This window comes from Peromyscus leucopus, chromosome 2, assembly GCF_004664715.2.
Source record: "Peromyscus leucopus breed LL Stock chromosome 2, UCI_PerLeu_2.1, whole genome shotgun sequence".
In the NCBI taxonomy this organism is placed as follows: domain Eukaryota; kingdom Metazoa; phylum Chordata; class Mammalia; order Rodentia; family Cricetidae; genus Peromyscus; species Peromyscus leucopus.
Window position 1 is genome coordinate 20,723,257 of NC_051064.1, and position 21,593 is coordinate 20,744,849.

Below are 21,593 nucleotides of genomic sequence, written 5' to 3' on the forward strand. Positions count from 1 at the left end.
TAACATTCACTACATAGCTGAGCATGCTTCCTGGTAGCCAGACAAACACACGGCCGCCCCACCTCTGGAGGTTTATGTTTCTTAGGAGAGTGGGACACTACATGGAAATCCTGCCTACAGAGAACCACACTCACTGAGGTCTTTTTATGGCTGGATAGCCCTCTGTTCTGTTTTTCTATGTTAGTTTGTTGTTGTTATTGTTATTTTACTTCCTGTCTCTGGGCCATGCAATACCAGCCACAGCAGACAATGTCCTGAGCACTTGCTGCAGACATGCCACCTGCTGTGACTTACAACACAATCAGTTTTCAGGTTCTGACTCGGGAGCAAAGAGAAGACCTACTGGATGCAGCATGCTTGGTTGCTTTTCTCAAGGCTGTGGCGAAATGTCTCACTGAAACAAGGGCTCGTTCTGGCTATGGTTTCAGTCCATCACAGCAGGGAAACTGGAGTGGAGAGGCCCACAAGTGGCAGAAGCCTGAGGTGCAGCTGTTCAGTGGCCTGGACAGGAAGCCGAAAAAACATGGCCTTCAGAATCCTTTCCCTAGCGCTCTTCTCCCTCCAGTCAAGGTCCATGCCCTCAGTTCCCAGAAAGCCTCCAAACAGCTCCCTACACTGAGGACCAAGCATGCAACTGATCTGGTGAGAGACTTGAAATTCAAATGACAAGACATAAGAAGTGTCTTTAGCATACACACTCTTTGAAAGGCAGCATTGTTTGATGTTTCTGTTCTTAGCTAGGATTCCAGAGGGGTTTGCAGTAGCCAGAGGTGAGTAACCCTGATTTTGGGAGACACTACTTGGTTGTAGCATACATTTCTACCAACTATATGAAAGCTCCATTTTCCTGAGCTTTACCACACTAGGTATTGACAACTCTTTTTCTTTATGCAACCTAATGAATAAAACAATTCAGCAAATTGTCTCCACTTGCATATCTATGATCCTGGAGCTGTGGGTCTCTGATCATGAAGGTTTGAGCATGTTCAGTTCCTGCTTTGTGCACTGCTTATAAGTTTAGTCCATTTATGCCTGTATTTCTTTTTCTGATTAATTTGAGGATTTTCATCATAAGTTAGAGTTTACATCCCCCTGAAGGGAGGAATACCAGAACGAACTGATGATGTCTAATATGGAAGGATGTCACTTCTTGGTCTTTTGGCTAAGGTCAGGTGTAGTATCCTCTTATCAGTTTAACAGAGAAAGGAAATATCCAAATAATCTCTGACTCTGGCATTCTATGGAAAAGAGTGGGAAAAGGAATAAGCCAGATTTGGTAGAGGCCAACAATTCCAACACTCAAAAGCCTGAGGCAGGAAGATTGTAAATGAGAATATATCTCAAAATTAAAAAAAAAAAATTGAGGGTTGGATATGTAATTAAGTGGTAGAGTGTGTGCCTAACATGGAGCAGGGACACTTTGGTTCTGATCCTGAGTTAGAAAGGAAGGAAGGAAGAAGGAAGGAGGAAGAGAGGGAGGGAGAGAGAGAGAGAAGAGAGAGAGAGAGAGAGAGAGAGAGAGAGAGAGAGGGAGGGAGGGAGGGAGGGAGGGAGGGAGGGAGGAAGAAGGAAGGAAGTGAGGAAGGAAGGAAAGGGAAGGAAGGAAGGGAGGCAGGCAGGGAGGGAGGGAGGGAGGGAGGGACACCAGATTGGATGGCTTACATACTCTTTGGAAACCCTAAGGAGCTCCAAACAGGAAAATCTCAAGTTAAGCCCATCCTGGGCTACACAGTGGGACACTGTCTCAAAAATCCAAATGAACAAAGATGAATAAAAGAAAAACAAATACAAAGACTTGTTTGGATTGGCTGGAAGTACTTTTGGGAACTGTTTTCAGTGAATGGAAACAAGTTCTAGGCATTGTTTTTCATTTGATTCCATTTTTTTTTACAGAAACTAGAAAATAAGCCCTAAAAAATACATTTGTGTATATGCACATGTCCTTCTAAAGAGCCACTGTCCAGACATAGTTTTAGTCACATAGAAGAAACCCAGGGAAGGGTACACACACACTGCTATCTTCCAGGAGTGCAGGCATAGAAGAGGAGAAAGGAATAGGCTCTTTGTTCTTTATGATACTCTATAAAATGGCTTAATCAGTGGATTGTTGACATTTTTGAAAATAACAAATCTTTACATTAAAAAATGAACTGCCAATACTTTAAAATAATTATTTATATTTTTGACAACTTTATATAGTAGATAATGGATTTTGATCATGTTTACTTCTATTCAACTCCTTTTGTTAAGACTTATTTTTATTTATGAGTATGTGTGTACATGAATGCGTGTATGCTCATGAGCAAACATGTGCCTATGGAGGCCAGAAGAAGACATCAGACCCCAGGAGCTAGACTTAGAGAGAGTTGTGAGCTCCCCACCATGGGTTCTGAAAAGCACACTCAGTTCCTCTGTGAAGGAACTCTTCACTGCTGAACCGTCTCTATCCCCCTCTTACTAACCCCCAGTACTTGGGAACCAGTCTTCCCACCACATCTTCCTCCTGTTTTCATCTTTTTCTTTGAATAACTCATTGAGTCTAGTTAGTGCTGCCCATAGGCACGTGGGTGTAGGGTTATTTATTGGATCATGGGCAACTTAGAAGGAACAATACCCATGACTCCCCTTCTTGCTGTAGCCATTAAGTAACAGTATGTCTTCAGCTGGGGGTGAGGTCTCATGTGCCCTTCCCCCACTGGTGCTGAACTGTTGATCTCATGCAATTCATGTTCAATTCACCTCAGCCGCTGTAAGTTCATGAGTGAGTGCAACAGCCATGTCATACCCCGAAGAGACATTTCATAGCACTTCTCTCCATCTTTTACATCCTTTTTGCCCTCTCTTCCATAACGTTTTCTGAGCTTTACAGGAATTAACATTGATGTTGCATTTAGGGATGAGCATTCAGCAGTCACTTTTTCTCAGCACTTTGACCTGTTCTGAGTGTCTGCATTGACTATAAAAAGAAACTTCTCTAGCCAAGGCTGAGAGCAGTACTAATCCATCAGTATAAACATAAACATTCACCATCTCTCTGGCCTCCCTGGAGAAGCCTTTGTCATTCCCATGGCTGAGCCTTTGGGATCCTTGGCATGACTGTGCCCACATGGCTGTGCCCATGTCAACAATACACATTTACCCAGGCCTCACTCACTCAAGACTACAGTTGCTCCGGACTTCACTGCCTCCCTACAACTTTAAAAAGGATTTATTGACCATTTTATTTCTATTTTTGAGAACTGTCTGTTCAATTCATTGGCCAATTTATTGATTAGCAGTTTTGTTTCTTTCTTTGTATCAACCAGCTATAGAATTCCTGGGTTCTATACTCAAAGACTCTTGGGTTACCACAGACACTCACATATCCATGCTTATTGCTGCTGTTTTTACAATAACCAGGAAATGGTACTGGTGTAGACATCTATCAATTGATGAATGAACAGTGAAAATGTGGTACATATACACAATGGAATTTTATTCATTTGTAAAGAGAAATGAAACTTGCAGAGAAATGGGTCAAGCTAGGAAATATAACATTAAGCAAGGTAATCCAGGCTCATACTGAAATTTTGCATCCTCTCTCATATGCTATATATACATACATTACTATATTATGTATTTAAGTGGGGAATAAGTGTAGGAGGAGGCCAGGAAACTAGGAAGGGGCCATTGAGAGAGGGTAAAAGAGCTTTAAGGGAAAGGGCTACAGAGGTCAATAGAACAATGTGACATGAGAGTAGAAAGGGAAATACTGAAGGTATTTCGACATGTTCATTTAACAAAACCACAGTAATAGGCTCCCTATTAGATCTTATGTCCTCTCAACCATGGGCTTTTGACCCAGGTTAACACTGCTAAGTATTAATTTCTTCCTGTTGAGCAGGCCTCAAATTCAATCATAAAGTGGTTATTCTCATAACAGTCATGCAGTCACTATTACTGCATCAGTGGGAATATCTTGCTTGGTAGATTCATCTGGATAAAACTACTTTTATGTAACAGTATACAGTCCAAAGTGCAAGAAACTAGAAACTATGTGAGTAAGTTTATCTTCTGTAGGCTTACCTTCAAAGCAATGGTTCAATTACTCAAATCACTTTCTGGTTTATCAGCAATGTGTGTTAAATCAAATCTTTCTCTTCTACACAACTGTCAAGACATAGATACAAATCTTAGATACAAATAAAGCAAAAGCCTTATTTGATAGATAGTCTCTCCCCAACTAAGGCTGCCTCGAATCCTTAAAGCTGTTGAAAACTCACCAGAGCCACCACAGTGTTTTCCAGGTGAAACTGAACCCAATCGCTCAGTAATGACAAGCACTTTTCCTCCATAGCTTCCATTTTCTTAAAGGCTGTTTCTTCTTCCTGTTAAGAGGAAAATGCCTCTGGAAGAGGCTACCACCCTGGGGATGTTGTGCAATTAGCATCCCTTTGAGAATGCGTTTATATGACCTCTTCTGTGAGGTCAGACTTAAAAAGATAAAAAGATCTGTGAGTCTTTACAATGGAGGAGGATATTGGCTGAAGAAATTAGAAGCCTCTTGGTGGTGTTGGAGTGTACCGTTAATCCCAGCACTTGGGAGGCAGAGGCAGGTGGAGCTATACACATCTCTGTGAGTTCGAAGCTAGCCTAGTCTACAGAATGAGCTCCAGGACAGAGAAACCCTGTCTTGAAAAACCAAACAAGAAAGGAAGGAAGGAAGGAAGGAAGGAAGGAAGGAAGGAAGGAAGAAAGGAGGGGGGAGGGAGGGAAGGAAGGAAGGAAGGAAGGAAGGAAGGAAGGAAAGGAAGGAAGGGGAGGGGAGGGAAGGCAAGGCAAGCAGGCAGGAAGGGGAAGGAAAGGGAAGGAAGGAAGGAAGGAAGGAAGGAAGGAAGGAAGGAAGGAAGGATGGAGGGAGGGAGGGAGGAAGGATGGGAGGGAGGGAGGGAGGGAGGAAGGAAGGAAGGAAGGAAAGCAGGCAGGAAGGGAAAGGAAAGGGAAGGAAGGAAGGAAGGAAGGAAGGAAGGAAGGAAGGAAGGAAGGAAGGAAGGAAGGAAGAGTTAGAAGCCAAGGGCATGGAAAGAAGACCTCATCCTAAATCACCCTTTTGCTTCAGGTGACTTACTTTCTTTGACCCAGGCCTAGTGTTGTAGGGACAAGGGGACTCAGGATCCAACTCACTGCCAAACTGATAGACTTGATTTCCAATACACTATTGTTTAAAACAGCTAAAGACCATACCGCCCTTTGATGAAACCTCAACACTGCCTGGCACCATCTTACATTCTTCATTTAAAAGAGAGAGAGAGAATAGGTAGATAGATAGATAGATAGATAGATAGATAGATAGATAGATAGATAGATAGATAGGTAGGTAGGTAGGTAGATAGATAGGTAGATAGGTAGATAGATGACAGAGATAGAGATAGAGATATAATTCAGGCAGCACACTAGAGCTGATCCTGTAGTTGGGGACTCAGATGAGCTAGCCCTGAGGGCAGGAGAGTAATAGAACAGACCTGCCCCCCTTATCTGCCACGCTGTGGCATGGGTTTAGAAAAGATGCCCTCCCTACTCCTCCCCTTGCTACCTGCAGCAGGCCAGAGAACTGCTCCCCTCGGTTAGGAGAGTAAGAGAACTAGCTCTGCCCCTCATCAGCTGCAGCATACAGGAGAACCATTCGGCACCCCACCTGGACAGCACACTAGAGCTGGCCCTGGTGTTGGGACACAGGTGAGCTGGCCCTGGGCATGAGAGCAGGAGAGCTGACCTGACTCCTTCTCCTTCGTATGCCCCCTATAACAATTGGGAGAGAGGGCCCTGCACCTTGCCTGGGCAAAACAGTAGAGTTGGCCCTGGTAGCGTGAGTGAGGGTGAGCTGGAACCGAGGACCTGAGAGCAGGAGAACTGGCCCCACTCCTTGCTGCAGGCTGCACTGGCTGAGCTAGCCTTGACAGTGCTGAAGCACTCACCTTGTGAGGATGAGGGAAAGCTAGTGAGCTGACCAATCCAACTACAACCCGGGCCCTAAACCAGGACTATGAGTAGGCCCACCACAACATCCACCAAATCTATGAACTTTTGGAGCACGTGAAGGGGATGAACCTACAAATCCAAAACAGCAGGATCTCCACGACACAGGACAACAACAGGATATTCAAGAGGAGCCCCAGTGAGAGCTCATTATCAGTGGAGTAGCAGAAACCAGAGGCCTGGAGCCAGCCCAATGACTCACAGCAATGAACACTTACAAGTAAAGATGAATGGACTAAAGAGTACACAGTGTGACTCAAGAGGCCACACTGCTGCTTCCACCACAAGATTCTTCTCCTTTTTTGTTTTATTTTGTCTTCTTTTGTTTCTTTGTTTTGTTTGGTTTTTAATTTTTCTTTTAAATTTGGTTTTGTTTTCAAGGGCAGGTTGGCGGGAGCAAGGGGACAGAGAGACAAGTGGGATCAGAATGCACGATGTGAAATCCACAAAGAATCAATAAAAGTTAAAAAAATATATTATTCACCAAAGTTGCACAATATATCGCTTACAATCACCCTACTCTCCCACCGCCTTCTCCTTTTTTCTTTTTGTCTTTTCTGTTCGGGCCTTCTCCGAGCCAGGCTTGCACCTTGTCTCAAGTTGTCCTGTAACTCGCTGTAGCCCAGGCTGGACTCAATCCCGTGACCTTCCTGGCTCCACCAATGAGTATTGGGATTTCAGGCAAGTGTGTAGCTCCATGCCAAGCAACTTTCCCCCCCCCCCCAACAATAGCACAAGCATAATAATACTTACCTCTCAGAACATTAGCAGAGGACTAAGTAAGATAATGAACGTCTAACGCCATGCTTACACTCCAGCAGAAGTTAGCACTCTGCCCGCCGACGAAGGGAAACTCTGGGCCGGCCAAGGGAAGGTCAGGGCTCAGAACAGCTTCCCTCCTCCTCTGTTAAGGCCAAAGTATTTTTGGATGCACAGTTTATGTTAATTTGCGCAATCTCTTCCCTATTTTGTGCTTATTCTGGGTATAAATAGATGACTTCAGCCGTCAGCGCTGTCACCCCGTCCCTCCTGCAAGTGCCAGGAACGAGCATCAAAGAACAGAGAGAAAGAAGAAAGAGGGCTCCAGAGCGGGGAGAGGAGCTGAAGAGAGGGGTGAGGAGAATCAAATCTGATCATCAAGTAAGCCCTAAACATAATTCCCCTGTTCCCTGGACTGTCATCGATACAGTGCAGTGCAGGAGAGGAAGGGTACTGCCAGTGTGGCAGGAACCCTGAGCATCCCGGCTCTGTGTAAACTCACTCTCCCTGTCTTTTGCTGTAAACGTGGATCTGGCATTGAAGACAGGAATCCTATTTGTTTCCTATAGCTGGTTCCTGTATCTTCCCCATGGAGCATCACGAGATATTGATGGTGTGTAGGCGATATTATCCCACACACAGCCAGGGTCATTTTTCAAAATCCTCCATCCAGGCATGAGTCAGAATGAACAGCTCAGCCTGCTGGGGAGAAAATTACAAAGTGAGCAAAGAGAAGATCATCACATCCTAAATAAATCTGCCTAGTCAATTTTTAAGTGTTGTTATTGGTGGATGGGGGAGGGGAAACTAAAAAAGTTTACATTTTAAACTATTTTTCCAATGTTTAATTTGTCTTGGCTATTATCAAGGTTTCATCCTTTTTTCCCCTTGGCTCTTGCTTTCTCTCTTGCATTGAGGATCTCTCTCCTCTTCTCTTCTCTTCTCTTCTCTTCTCTTCTCTTCTCTTCTCTTCTCCTCTTCTCTCTCTCTCTCTCTCTCTCTCTCTCTCTCTCTCTCACACACACATACACACACACCTTGTTTCTACATCCTTCATCTTTTTTTTTACAGCAAAAGTTCTGGATAAAGCACCTACCTGTCCTGTGTGCCCTTTTCCAGACATCTCATTCACTTTGGCATTCACTATGGTTTCATCCATAAATTCCCAGAACCCATCTTGTCAATGTGATCAGCTGTCTCCTCATTAACACATCTGAAGACTTTCTAGCATAGCCATACACTCTGTATCCACCTCATCCTTCTTATAGTGTCCACAACTCCCCATCTGCAGGGCTGTCTCCTCACCTCTCACAGCTCCCCATCTGCAGGGCTGGCTCCTCACCTCTCACAGCCCTCTATCTGCAGTGCTGGTTCCTCACTTCTTATTCCTGTTCTTTGTCTTGTTTTCTTTGGTGTGTGTTCTTGGCACTGGCTGAAGGATGAAGTACTGGTGGTGATGGCTACAGCCGGCTATGTATCCTCAGAGTGGTCAGGATTCCCAGACCTTTTGCTACTCTCTCTGTGTCCTTCTTAGAGAATCTCATGCAATGTGTGGTTTTAAATATGTATTTTAATAACTCCCAAATTCTTAGATCCATTTTTGGGAGGCTGAGTCTCATCTACTGCAATGCTTTGTGGTTAGTTATGGTGCACAGCTATTTCAAAGCTGTGATGACCAAAAGGGTTTTCTTGATTTTGTTCATCCCCTGACCCATTAACCTTCCATTTATCCCAGCCAAACCCTTTCTATCCTTTCCCTGTTTGCCACCAAAATGAAAGGAGAATTCCTTGAGAATTAACTTGAGAACCACTTTTGACTCTGTCTGTACCATGTGCACTCACACTCACATGAAAAATCATTTCAACTCATCAATGAAACTTGAAAACCTCTCCTCCAGGTCTAATTCCCTGTCTACTTGATCCTCCCTGTCAGCGTGTGCCTGGCCCTGCCCTCACTTACCTAGACTATGAACTACAGAAACAGCCTAAAACTAGTCTCCCTGCCTCTACTCCTGTTGTCCTTCTGCCTTGTCAGGAAAGGGGCCAGAAAGCTGTTCAAAATGTAGGTCATGCTTATTCCCCATAGAAAGCCTTTGAATCATCACTTCTTTCTGACATCTGGGGAAGTAAAAACTATTATGACTGTGTGCCTCTGTGATCCGGCCCTCCCTGACTTTCCAGCATCACAAGCCACCATCTCTCCCTCACCACTGTCAGCTACTGCATCTTCTTCCTGCTTCCTAGCAAGGCTGACCTCTTTCCATTTGGAGCCTTTACATCTCCCATGCCAAAGGCCCTTAGTCCAGGTCCAAAAGCTCTTCTGTGGGTCTTCCGAGGGCTAGTTCCTCTCCTTTTAGGTTCACTTAAGGAAGGCAATGGTTTTCAACCTTCCTAATGCTGCAACCCTTTAATACAGTTTTGTATGTTATGGTGATTCCCAATAATGAAATTATTTTGTTGCTACTTTGTAACTGTAATTTTGCTACTGTTATTAATCATAATGTAAATATCTGCTATGTGGGGTATCTGATTTACAACCCCCAAAGGAGTCACAACCACAGGTTGAGAATCACTGACTTAAGGAGTGAGTCAGTTTCTTTAAAATGCAGAGTTAGGACTCCACTTTGTCACAGCCCACTACTTTGACATCACTTTTCACTATTTATGTTAGAAGGTTGGCCATCCACTCTGATCTGTATCTGCTGGTCCGTGCATCCTTTCGTGGTCCCTTTTCATGGTGTTCTAGGCTTGCCTTAATAACCATTACAAAAAGTGGCATACCACTTCTGAGCCAGGTAAGAAAAGATACCAACCCCTGCCTTGTTCTCTCTCTTTCTCTCTTGAATTATCCCTTGGATAATTATCCCTTGAATAATTCACTCTGGAGGGAAACAGACATAAAGATATAGTATTGTGGGGAGCCCTATGAACAGTTCCACTGCCTGAATAATCAAAGCCTCCTACCACTGACTACTGGATGACCTAAAAGTTGGTCCATCCAGGCACTGAGATCCAGCCAACTGAAACCTCATCATAAGTCCTGAGGCTGGCCTCGAACTCACAGAGATCCACCTGCCTCAGCCTTCTGAATGCTGGGATTAAAGGCATGCACCATCACTGCCTGGCTAGGACTTGCTATTTAGCCAAATAATTAATGTTTAAAGTGTGTGTGTGTGTGTGTATGTATGTACTTGTATCACAAGTATATACATATATAGACTTCAAATATTAATTCTTTGTGTATATATGTATAAATGTGTATATATATAAAATTGTCTAGTCATTGTCTATTTCCCCAATAGTGTGTCTAATTCAAGTACTCTTACATCACTGTGCCTAGAATTTTGTCTACCATGTCGTGGTCACAAATTTTAAAAGAAAATTGGAGAATGAATAAAATGTCTAATATTTTTTCATAAATAAAACATTAATTTCTCACTGTACTCTCTACATATACTGAATGGATTGTACCATCCAGTATAATCTTATGGCTAACAAGAAACTAGATATTGTTTCCACTTCATAATTAAAAGCTCAGTTACCAAGCCCTCATGCATCCTGCTCGATGCCACCTTCTGATTGCGTCATAGCTCTGGACTCCTGATTGTTGCCTTCATGTTCTTTCTCCCACACACATTGACAACAGATGTTTGCATGTCTTCACAGAGCTTGGCACATGCTGCTGTCCTAAGACACCTACCTCCCACCTACTCAATGAGTGACTTCCCACCATCACCATGCACAAAAATGTCTGACACAGGACTGCATTGCTCATCACTCTAAATTGGGAAGAAAGGTGACTGTGTGGCTTTTCTCCCCTCTTCTAAGAGGGAGGCTGTAGAAATAGCTTTGAGCCATGGGAGGTTGGAATTTACAGATTTCATAGATGACATCCTTGGTCTTCTCAACTGTGCTTTGATGTTTTATACTTCATTGAGGCTCCAAGGACTCAAACCATCTTGATGCAGTTTTATAAATGTGAGCCGCACTCCGTCATTCTCTGGAATTTCACTTATTTATACCAAATGCACTTAATTTTATGTATTAACAAGTTTCAAACTCTCTGAGGACTTGAAAAAAATAGATCTGCTTTCCAAATTCCTCATAGCCTTCTTGGGTCTCTCTGGTGGTTTAGCCCTGGCCAGTCTCTGAGGCTTCACTTGCCTGCTACTCTTAGCAGTCCCAACTGGTGCAGTTGAGAAAGAGCAGTTGGCTGAAACCAAAACCAAGTGTTCCCAAAGTTAAGTTCAAGGCTAAGTACAAATGTTATTGTGTGTCATTCTTGACTCAAATAAAATTAGGTAATTTTAAGGGATTAAAAATAAACATTTCAAAGGCATATATTGAAATTTTTAATTTTAAAAATCAAGTTTTAAAAAATTAGTGTCACATTCTTCTGAGAATTCTCACTATCTTTTCTCTTGCTTTTATAAGAAAAGCCTGATCCAAGATAGAATTATTGTAATTAAACTCCATTTCTGCTTCAAGAACAGTCTAGGAGTTGTTGCTTATGATTAACTGGAGAGCTCCAGATTCCTGACTGACATGGTTGTCCTTGTAAGAAATAGTTGAGATCAAATAAGTTGGTTAAAGAGTGACTGGTATTAACTGCTACATCACTCCTAACTGTCAATATTGTTCTAGGTGTTGATGTTTTGTGTTCTTGGATTTTCTATGTCTTTTCTTGTTGTAATTCCATACATAAAACAGTATTTACAAATTTGCTTTCTGCGTATGAGATCTACTTAGGAGGCACACTTTCTGCAGGTCATTGTCTTCTTCAAGATGATTCAAAGCAAGCCAACCCCGAACAGAAACACTACTTAAGCTTACTCTTGGAAAGAGGCCCACATGTGATTCCCAGTTGCAACACTGCCTTGCTATGTGATTTTGCCCAAGTGATGTCTCTAATCTTCTGCCGCCAAAAATTTTTATGATCTCTGGCAATAGAGTGGGAAGTGGGTGGTGATTACAGGACCCAAGAACTGTCAAATGATTTAGGCCTTTGTTTGAGAGGTACTGGGTAGGAAAGTTGGTATTATTCTTGCTCTGTGCCTGGAGGGTAGATCAGAATAAGGGAGTTGTGCATTCTTTTTCCAGATGTCTCCAATCAGGATTAGGTTCCCAAGTTATTTCCAAGATAAAAATCTAGATTACCATACCCCACACACCTGAAGTTGAGAGAGAACACCTAGAAAACGAATAAATTTGGAGTTGCTTCCATTTGTTTGCCTGGCAAAATTTCCCCTTTCTTGACACCCCTCTTCTTCCCATGATTTCCATTTAGGAAAGGAACATGTTCGTTTGTTCCAGATATTAGGTAGGTCAATAGGTACATCAGTGGCTAGAGCACAGACTCTAATTAGAGGAGGGTTAGTACTGTGTAATAAAATCAATCCAGTTCTGCCCTTAGGAAATGAATTTTTTTGCCTAATGAAAGGAAAAATATTTTAGAAGTTTTGTATGTATTCATTGACATGTGAACTGCCCTATATACCTTAATCAGAAATAATTTAGCATAACTATAATCAGACCATTCAAAAAGAGAAAGAGAGAAAAAAAAAGACCAGTTCTTTGGGGTATTTTACCAGCAAGCTTTGACCCCACAGAGTTGAACTTAACTCTAGAGTTTGCATTGTGTCACTGTGGTGACCTCCAGCTACCACCACCATGTCAATGTCTTCAAATCCTCCACCTCTAGTCCTAGCCCTGTCTGCTAGCCCCATATCCATAGTTTTAACCACCTATTAAGCATCTCTGCTTGAACATCTGACAGCATCTCTGAAACTTAACTGCTATATGAACCATCTTGACTCCTCATTCCCATTACACTTGCCCAAGTTAACAACTATTGTTCTGAGTGCACCACAAAAGACACCAACTGATACATCTGATATGTTTTCTAAAACATATGAGTTCATATATCTCATGAGTTTTAGCATATGATGAGTGGTTGAGACCTGGGAATTGAAGACGTGTCTAATGTAGTGGCTACTTTTGTAACTCCTGTGAATGATCAAGCAGATAGAATAGGGCAGACTAGCTGACCAGATGTGGGGAGTAAAGGGAAGTAAATTGGAATGGACTGTCAGTGAGTCAAACGCTCATCCTTACAGGTTCTGTAATCTACCCTTTTCCGTAATTGGGTTGAAATCCTATTGAGTCCTGAAGCGTTGTCACTGCCTTCCCCACTTTTTTGACCACATCAACAGCAGGTAGATGCAGAGTGAGAGAATTTCATGTTCAAAGCCTCAGAGAAACATGATACTTCTTCCATTTCAAACAGGTCAAATGTCAATCACAGAGTGTGGCTCAGATTCAAAATGGTTTGGTCCTCTGAAATCTCACTGAAATACAAGGCATCCCCACACACTGAGGGAAATGAGGCCATCATCTTCCAAAGCTATAAACCTCAACCCCCCACAGCTCAAAGCTGCTTATTCAGATCTGTCCAGAAAATGAGGTTTTCCTGATGGAAAAAAAAATACCATTTAAGTATAGCAGAATCTCCCACAATTCAAAATGGCAGGTAAGTTTAATAATACAAGATTGCAAAAGTTGTTATGTAGAGAAATAGAGTGAGTATAATGTTTATTTTCCAAATAGAGAGACTTTTGAGATGTGAAAGTGATAATGACTACAGTGGGACAGGAGGTGAACCAGGAGGGGTCAGGCACACATGACATTACCCACTCTGCAGAGAAGTCATGAAGTCAGGGGGGTGTGCACAGCCCTGCCCTTGTGAAATCCCTTACTGATGCGTACACACGGGAAGACCCTAATAAATTGAACCATATTTAGTGGTAAGTGCCGCCATTTCCGATGATTTTATGTCTGGTTGGATTACTTCATTTTCCAATGGGTTTGAATATTTGGGGATAGAAACATGAAGATTATGACTGGTCCATGTACATGTTCTCCATCCAATGGTTGCCTTGTTCTTTCAGCAAACTTTTGTTGAGGATCAGGTACAATTTGAGAACTAATTAGAGCTCTGAGAAGAGCAATTATAAAATGAGTGACACATACCTTCCCTCAAAGAATTGGCATGCTAATAGCCAAGATACATGAAACTGAGTAATTACAATGTGATGTGTTTAAATGCTGAAGCACATATTTCCCAAGACAGCACACATGGCTAGTTAAGATTCTTAAGGGTGCTGGCATCTCTCATTATGCTAGGCCATCTTATTTTGTGATGTGGACTCCAGGTAAATTGTAATTCTTCTTGGCCTTGTTTTTCTTACTGAAGTATATTTGTATCTCATTTCACAACATATACTTAAGATTTATAAAATTACATGCATTTAAATATCTTCAGGTTGTTAATGCAAAGAGAACTCTCCTCTTTCCTCTTTCTTCTGAGTTTAAATTACATGGCTCTCAGATTCTCCTTTGCCTTTTATGCCACATGAGTAAACGTTTGCTGTGCAGGAGCACTCATTAAGAAGGCATGACCATCTCAGCCATATTGCAAAATCCACCACACAGGTTTGAGTGAGGAGCCTGCTGAATGAACAATCTGAAACGCCCCTTCAGTTCAGGACTGCTGAAAATCCCTCAGCTGCCAGGCAGTATTTTTATAAACTTCTCTTTGGGAGAATTTAGGGTTTTATTCTGAGAGCTTCTACGTGTGCTTGTATTTTCTCTACCTATTTTAGCTGTAATCAACACCACATTGCCTCAGTATTCTGTGGATTGCAAGACATATCACACACATGGGCTCACTTACCCGGCATCACTCCTTTTAGATCAAGAAAGCTTTCCAAGTGAAGCTGTTTATTTGAGAAAAGCAGATAGTGGAATTAATTAGTGGTGTTGTTTTCTTCATTTTGGATGTGGTAAAGCATAATCTACCAGCATCTATGACACTGGAGTCCACCCAGCAGCTCCCTCTGTGTTCTTTGGAGACCTAATCCCTGAATCTACTCCCTCTCCCACACAGTCTCACTTGACCCTGACCCCTGGCCATATTGGATGGGTCCAGAGTCAATATCTACTCAGGCTGAACCAATCATACCTGCTTCCTGCCTAATCATCAGCTTCACCAAAGCAAATTGGTTTGGGGTGGGTGTTGACCAGTCTTGGACAGTTTAAGTCCTTCAGGATTACTTGAAAAGTGCTGAAAACACATTTTCCTGTCTGTCAAAAATGTCATAACATGAAAAAAATCTACCTATATTTATTCTCAGAGTCTGAGAATTCCACGTCACTATTGTCTGAAAATTGTAGTATTCTCATGAACAAAAAAAACACCAATCTTCTTATTAAAAGATAGTTTCATTATTATTTTGTACTCCCTGGACATTAATGAAGTTGGATTTCATTTTGTGTTCATATTCTTTGTATATTTTATATTGGTTTGTGAATAGTAGCATTTATTGGCTTTAATGTTAATGGTCTATAATCACAAAAATATTTTCATCCTTAGAATTCAGCTACAGGTTACTTCAACCAAGTAAAAGAGGAAAGTTAAAAACAGATACTGGAAATGTATACCAAGAAAGAGCTAACAAACCAAATTTAAAATAATGTATTCAAGATAGAATTCAAAATGAAAACATAGGCAAATGAAATTTTTATTTTGAGTTTAATGGGTGTAACAATGTACAAAAAAGTATGTAAGAATAAAATATAATGAGTCTTAATAGGATGTTAATGACTGCGTACTTAACAGTATAGTACTGAATCTAGAGAACAGAAACTATAGCAATGGGAACACAATCCTGCAGGAACTCTGTGTTCAACAGGCCAGTCAGAGGGTCAGAGAGATGACCATCATATTTTGTACACAACAAAGAAAGAAAAATGCACATTTTCAAACACTCACTTTGTACTTACTGAAGAAAACAAACCATGAAGTACAAACAAGAAATGACCCTAAGTTCAGAATCACACACAGAAAACAATTAAAACTATTAAAAGTATGAAAAACATCAAAATTTGAACAAAATTATCTCTGTTTATACTGTTTAGAAATCTTGAAGCACTGTTAAATAATCATTGATGGGCACAGAAACCCAAATGGAAACTATAGATTTTTGGAAGGAATGATAAAAAACAAAACAAAACAAAACAAACAAACAAAAACAATGTGTCAAAACCTTTGGGTTGTAGTGCAAATGCATATTATACACAGATATTCTCATTTTAAAAAAGGAAAATATAAAAACCTAAGAATCTAGTGTGTCCTTAATGCTTTCAGTAAGTTTCAGCAAAGTAGGGACAAATTAAGCATATAAAAATATTACTAAAGAGAAAGAAAAATAATAAAATTAAAACAAAAGCTTAATTTAAAAGACCATTTAGGAGCCCAATGTTTTTAAGTAAAAACTAGAAAAGATACAAGCATAAGTAGAAATAAAAAGAACATCTATTACACATATATGCATCTTAAAATAATGTAAGGATAAGTTTTCAGCAGATCTCAATTATTGACTTTTGTTCCTGTTTAGTTGTATTTTTGAGGCATGATATGGTCACTATTATGGCTGGCTTTTGTGTCACCTTGCCACAGAGTAGGGAGTGTCACTTGTAGAATTGTTTTGATGGCCTTGATTTGTGGGAAGACCCACTCTGATTGTGGCTGTTCCATCTGGTAGCAGTCCACATAAAAAGAGTGTTTGAGAAGGAAGATCATCCTACCCTTTTCTCCTTTGGCCTTCCTCTAGCCACTGAGTTGATCTGTCCTAGCACTGTGGTTGCTTATTCCAAACTTTCAAGGTGGACTAGGGCTCAGCAGTCCTCTGGGAACATTCCAGGCTGCCAGGAAGATTGGGGCTACTAAGGCACCCTACCTTGTGGAAGGATTTCCACAAACCAGCAATTGTTTCTCCCCAGTGACAGACAGCTATGATGGAACTGGTCCAACTACTGGTCTCTCAGCTTCTCCAGTATAATTTATCTGTGGATACTGATGACTTAATACATCAATATATACACATGAATCCATATATATAAAATATATGTGATACATACATACACACATATATACATATAGTAAGTATGTATATTTATCTCCTGGGTTCTGCTCCTTTAGAGAATCCTAACTAAAATATTTACATACACCTGACTGACCAAGAACTTACTATGTATCCCAAGCTGGCCTCAAATCCATGATCCTCCTGCCTCAGCCTCCCAAGTGCTGGGACTGTGAGCCCATGGCAGTGTTCCCAGTTTTAAGTTAACAAAATTAAATTGAATGACATAAAGAAATCAACCCCCATGAAAGAGAAAGATGTGGTCGACAGACTCTAAACTCTATACCAAGTTCAAGCACCTTCCCACCAACTTTTAAAAGCACCTAGTAAACTGATATACAAACTGTTTCAAGGCACACAGAAATGATATAGAAAACTTCTTTAACTGGTCTGATGAGACAAATATCATCCCAATACAAAAACTGAGTGATTATAGTATAAAGAGAAAATGGTCATGATTCTTTGTTATGAAATGGGAGTCCTGACTAAAACAGTATAAACTCAAAATCAGCAGCATATTAAAAAGCAGTATTCATCAAAACCAAGAAGTTCATGTAGAAACACAAAAGTAACTTCACAGTCACTTACACAAGTATTAACATAAACAGAATGCAGAGGGGAAATCATATTATACCTAGAACTGAGCACTGATCTGGGCAACAGGGATATAGTAGTGAACAAAAGGGAGAAATCCCTGCCTGCACAGCACTTATAATCTACTAAGGGGAGAAGAGACAGAAGGAAACTGTGATATAGAATATGGCTAGTGCTAATAGAGTGTATAAGAAAACCAAACAGCAAAGTAGCACAGGGAGGAGAAGATGTGAAAGTGTGGATGGGGTGGTTAGGCATGAGGCTGTTGAAAAGCTGATGTTTAAACAAAAGCCTTCAAGAGATGGAAGAGTTAGAGATAGCAATTATCTTTAAAATATTGAGCAAAGCATTTAGGATTAAAACTATAGACCAAAATATATGAAAGATTAGTAAAAAAGAGAAAGAAAGAAAGCTTAGGATTATTAAAATGTCAATTATTTTCAATTTGAAACTATAAAATCATCTGATATTCCCATTAAAATCTTAAGAGAACATGTTTGCAGAATGGAGCAAGATGTTTTAAACTTCAGTAGGAAAGGAAAATATGAAAGAAGAGTCAACACATTTTATAAAAGAAGAAAAACGGAAAGAAAATGTCTGATCAGCTACTAGGTATTTAAACACTGTATGTTGACCAAAGCTGGACAGACATTTTAAGGAGAAAACCTTCCGTGTGCCCAGGAATTCGACACAAGTGACATCCAGGCAATGAGACTGACTAAGGATGGCTCAACACTGTGCTGGATAACTGGATATTCAAGAACGAAGAATCTCCACTTACTGTACACATAGAAACAAATTTCAGATAAATGGAAGATTTGTTTTAATCAATTCATAGTCATTACCATTGACAGCTATTCAAATTAGATTATAATTAACTAAAATCAAATCAAACAGAAACTTCAGTTTTTTACAGTTTCTTTGGTTGTGTATGATCTTCTGTCAACTCACCTAGTTTAGAGTCATGTGGGAGGCACACCTCTAGGCTGGTTTGTCAGTGAGCATGTTTCCAGAGTTTAACGGAGGAAGGAAGACCCGCCCTTAAAGTAAGCACCACCTCAAGGACCAGGGGCCCAGTCTAAATCAAAAGGAGAAAGCAACCAGAACAGCAGCCTCCATGTCTCTCTGTTCCCATCTGTGGACAATGTGAACAGCTCCTCAGGCCCCTGCCCACAGCCCGGGCAGCTTTTGTGGCCATGTCCCCCCTCCATGATAGACTACACCCTCAAACCGTGCAGCCAAATGACCCTGTTCTTCCCTAAGTTGCCTTTGTCACCACAAGAAGAACCAATAGACAGCTAATTTGGCTACTAAAAAATAGAAATTCCTGTTCCAGGAAAGTCTCCATAAAGTTAAAGGACAAAGGACCAAATAAAGATATGAACAGCTTGTATAATACAAAAAGAATGTGAGAAAAGACCGGTAGTCCAGTAGTTGATGGCAGTATGTAAATAGGCAATCCATTAAACAGTTAAAAGAGATATTCTATAAGATAATTTGCTCAAAGGGAAAAAAATCAAAACACCATCAAAACACCCGTACGGGGCTGCAGGGAGAGAGTTCAGTGGTTGAGTGTTCACAGCAGCATCAAAGCCTTGGGCTGGGCATTCCAGAGAGGGATGCGCTGCGCAGTGTAGCGGGAAGGAGGGGAAGGGGGGGGGAAGAAAAGAAAGTCAAACACCAGGGAAACTTCAGATTACTTATCAGACAGGATTCTTTTTGTAGCGCTAACAGCAAATTAAAGTGTCTGTGAAGTCCTATAAATTAATTTTGAGGTGTTTAACTTGATGTATCAAGGATAAATTTATTAAATTCTCCCCTACGGCAACCTGTTCAGGAAACATTACAGTATTTTTTTAAAAAGTCAAGCAGAGGTCCATAGTACTTCTATTTTAATGAAAAAAAGTTCTAGCTGTTTAGTGATAGTATCTATACATTTGTAAATGAGTTTCTTAAATAGATTAATATTTGCTGTAGCAAACTACTCAGTAAGCCTCTTCCTTTGTAGATACACAGAGATAACTCTTAACCCTTGACAAAATTTTTACAAATTCTGGTATTTTGGTTTTTTTAAGGCATTTCTCTGTGCCTAGTAGCCAGACTTCCTTGGCTAGGAGCAGTGTTTCCTTTCCTTTAGTCTCAACTAGGGTGCTGTTACCAAGTAGCAGGGGGACACACCAGAGTCTTAGGGAAGACAGCTGGGATGACATCATCCAGAGGACTTGTATTTTCAAAGTGGCTCTGTCGGGTGCCCCTGTTTCCATGGAAACATGCCCTGTCTCTGAGAGTCTCTAGGTAAGAGGATCCTTTCATGACAAACAAATCTTTACCTTTTATTTTCTGCTGAAGCCAAAGGCTCTTGTTTGGCCAACCTGTTTTACAGCAGGAGCTGGAAGTGCAGATTTCTATCTGCTCCTCTACCCCAAACAGGAAAAATTGGTTTCCTCATAGTTCTGCCCATTCACAAGATGTTTCTACACAGCCTTATCTTTATCTATCAAAAAGTATATTTCCAGACTTTCAAAGTTTCCATTCAAATGTTCTCCCAACATCATTTTTTTAAGCTATGAACTCTGCTGGTTTCTTTAGAATTAAAATGGAAAAAGCCTTAATAGCATTAAGTTTAAAACTGTTAAAGAATTTCTTCCTTTGGTAGAATTAAAATATACTATCAATTTAAATATTTCATCATAGAAATTAAAAAAAACATAGCTAGTATATAAATATTACATTACTTAATATTTGTGATATAATTAAATACATTTATGTACCTAGTCCAATGTATTAAATTCATTCCCCATCACCTTAGAATCCTTAAATGAAAATTTAAAAAAAATCATTCCATGTACTAGAAGTCACTGAACTGTTCATTTTCAATTTGAAAAAAAAAATGTCTATTTCATCATCAAACCAATCTTTGAAAATTAGCTAATCATGCTGATGACAGCAACTCTCCCCACCACCCAGCTCTGGAGCATTAGAGGGACCTTCAAGAGCCAGCTCTGTCATATGTACTCCTTCATGAGACTTGCAGATGTCACAAGCTGTTCATTTTGTGTAACACTTCCTACAAACTCGATATTTTGGACACACAGATCTATAAAACAATTTCATTGCTGTTGGCAAAACCACTGTCCTAATCTGCTGTTCAGGTTCAAATCTGATAATAATGGTGCCTTTACCTCCAGAGAAACCCTGTAGGCAAACATGTCATGAGTGGCCCAGTTTGACTGAGAACAGATCCATGCCACTGGTCACAAAGGTAAACACTTAAGACATTTAACCCAGCCCAGGAGTCCTAAATGGAAGGGGGTGGTCATCTGGATTATGAATCACCTAATTGGCATGTCAGAAAATACTCATTTTATTGACAGAAGGTGATTGTGGGGAGAGTAATTTTTCATGTAAATACCAGACACCTGCCTCCTTCTCTTTGTATTCATACTTCTGTGTGTGGTGGGAGGGGGTGAGAAAAGGAGTAATCCTCTGCTACAGCTTTGTATCATGTAATACATGAGTTTATTTCAGCAGCTCTCCAGCAATCTGAAATTGTTCCGTTTCCAAATAAATCCTGATTGCTCATGAGAGAGTTTTAACTTTCTCTGTATATCACATCAGCAGTTGTATGAAGTAGCTCCTTGTCTACCTCTTCCTTGTTGAGTATTTTGCACTGTTTAGTACCCAAAAAGGTGTCATATGTACTTACCACTACACCATAAACACACACAGACACACACACACACACACACACACACACACACACACTCAGGCACACACGCATGCATGCACACATGCATGTCTACTATGGGGGATAGAATTGACTCCTTGGAGTTAGGAGTACTCTCCTTGTAGCTCCCCAAAATTCTGCTGCACCCCAACAGTTGAAATAACTGCTTAGACAGAGTAGCTACCCATAAATATTCATTAATTTTAATACGTTAATTCCATTTTGATTTGACCATGCATGGGTTCCAGAAAGCATGGCAAGGCCTCCCCATGGCATAATAAATAAATTTTAAGTGAAAAACATGTCACCCCAATTCTAGCATATGTATAAGTGTCTCTGAAAGTAAATGTAACTGCATTGAATTCTATGTGATCAGGTCTTCAAACCAGTTCGAGAAGCATGTCTCATTCTCAATTGCATGTTGATGTAGTCCCCATCTTTACCATCATCCCTGGAGAGATGATGCCTTTAACCCACTTGCTTCCATTTCACTTTGCAGAATGCTTGTGGAATTCTCA

The 21,593-nt window shown here is 40.7% G+C and overlaps 1 protein-coding gene across 1 annotated transcript in view; it reads left to right on the plus strand.

Moving 5' to 3' along the window:
* The first annotated feature begins 273 nt into the window (after positions 1-273).
* The window catches only part of LOC114699428 (growth/differentiation factor 6-like), a 60,240-nt gene continuing 38,920 nt past the window's right edge, over positions 274-21,593 (plus strand). Inside the window, exons 1-3 of the mRNA XM_037202335.1 lie at positions 274-642; positions 7,009-7,155; positions 9,521-9,569. Of these exons, the coding sequence (XP_037058230.1) occupies positions 274-642; positions 7,009-7,155; positions 9,521-9,569 (565 nt within the window). The remainder of the gene's footprint in view (positions 643-7,008; positions 7,156-9,520; positions 9,570-21,593) is intronic.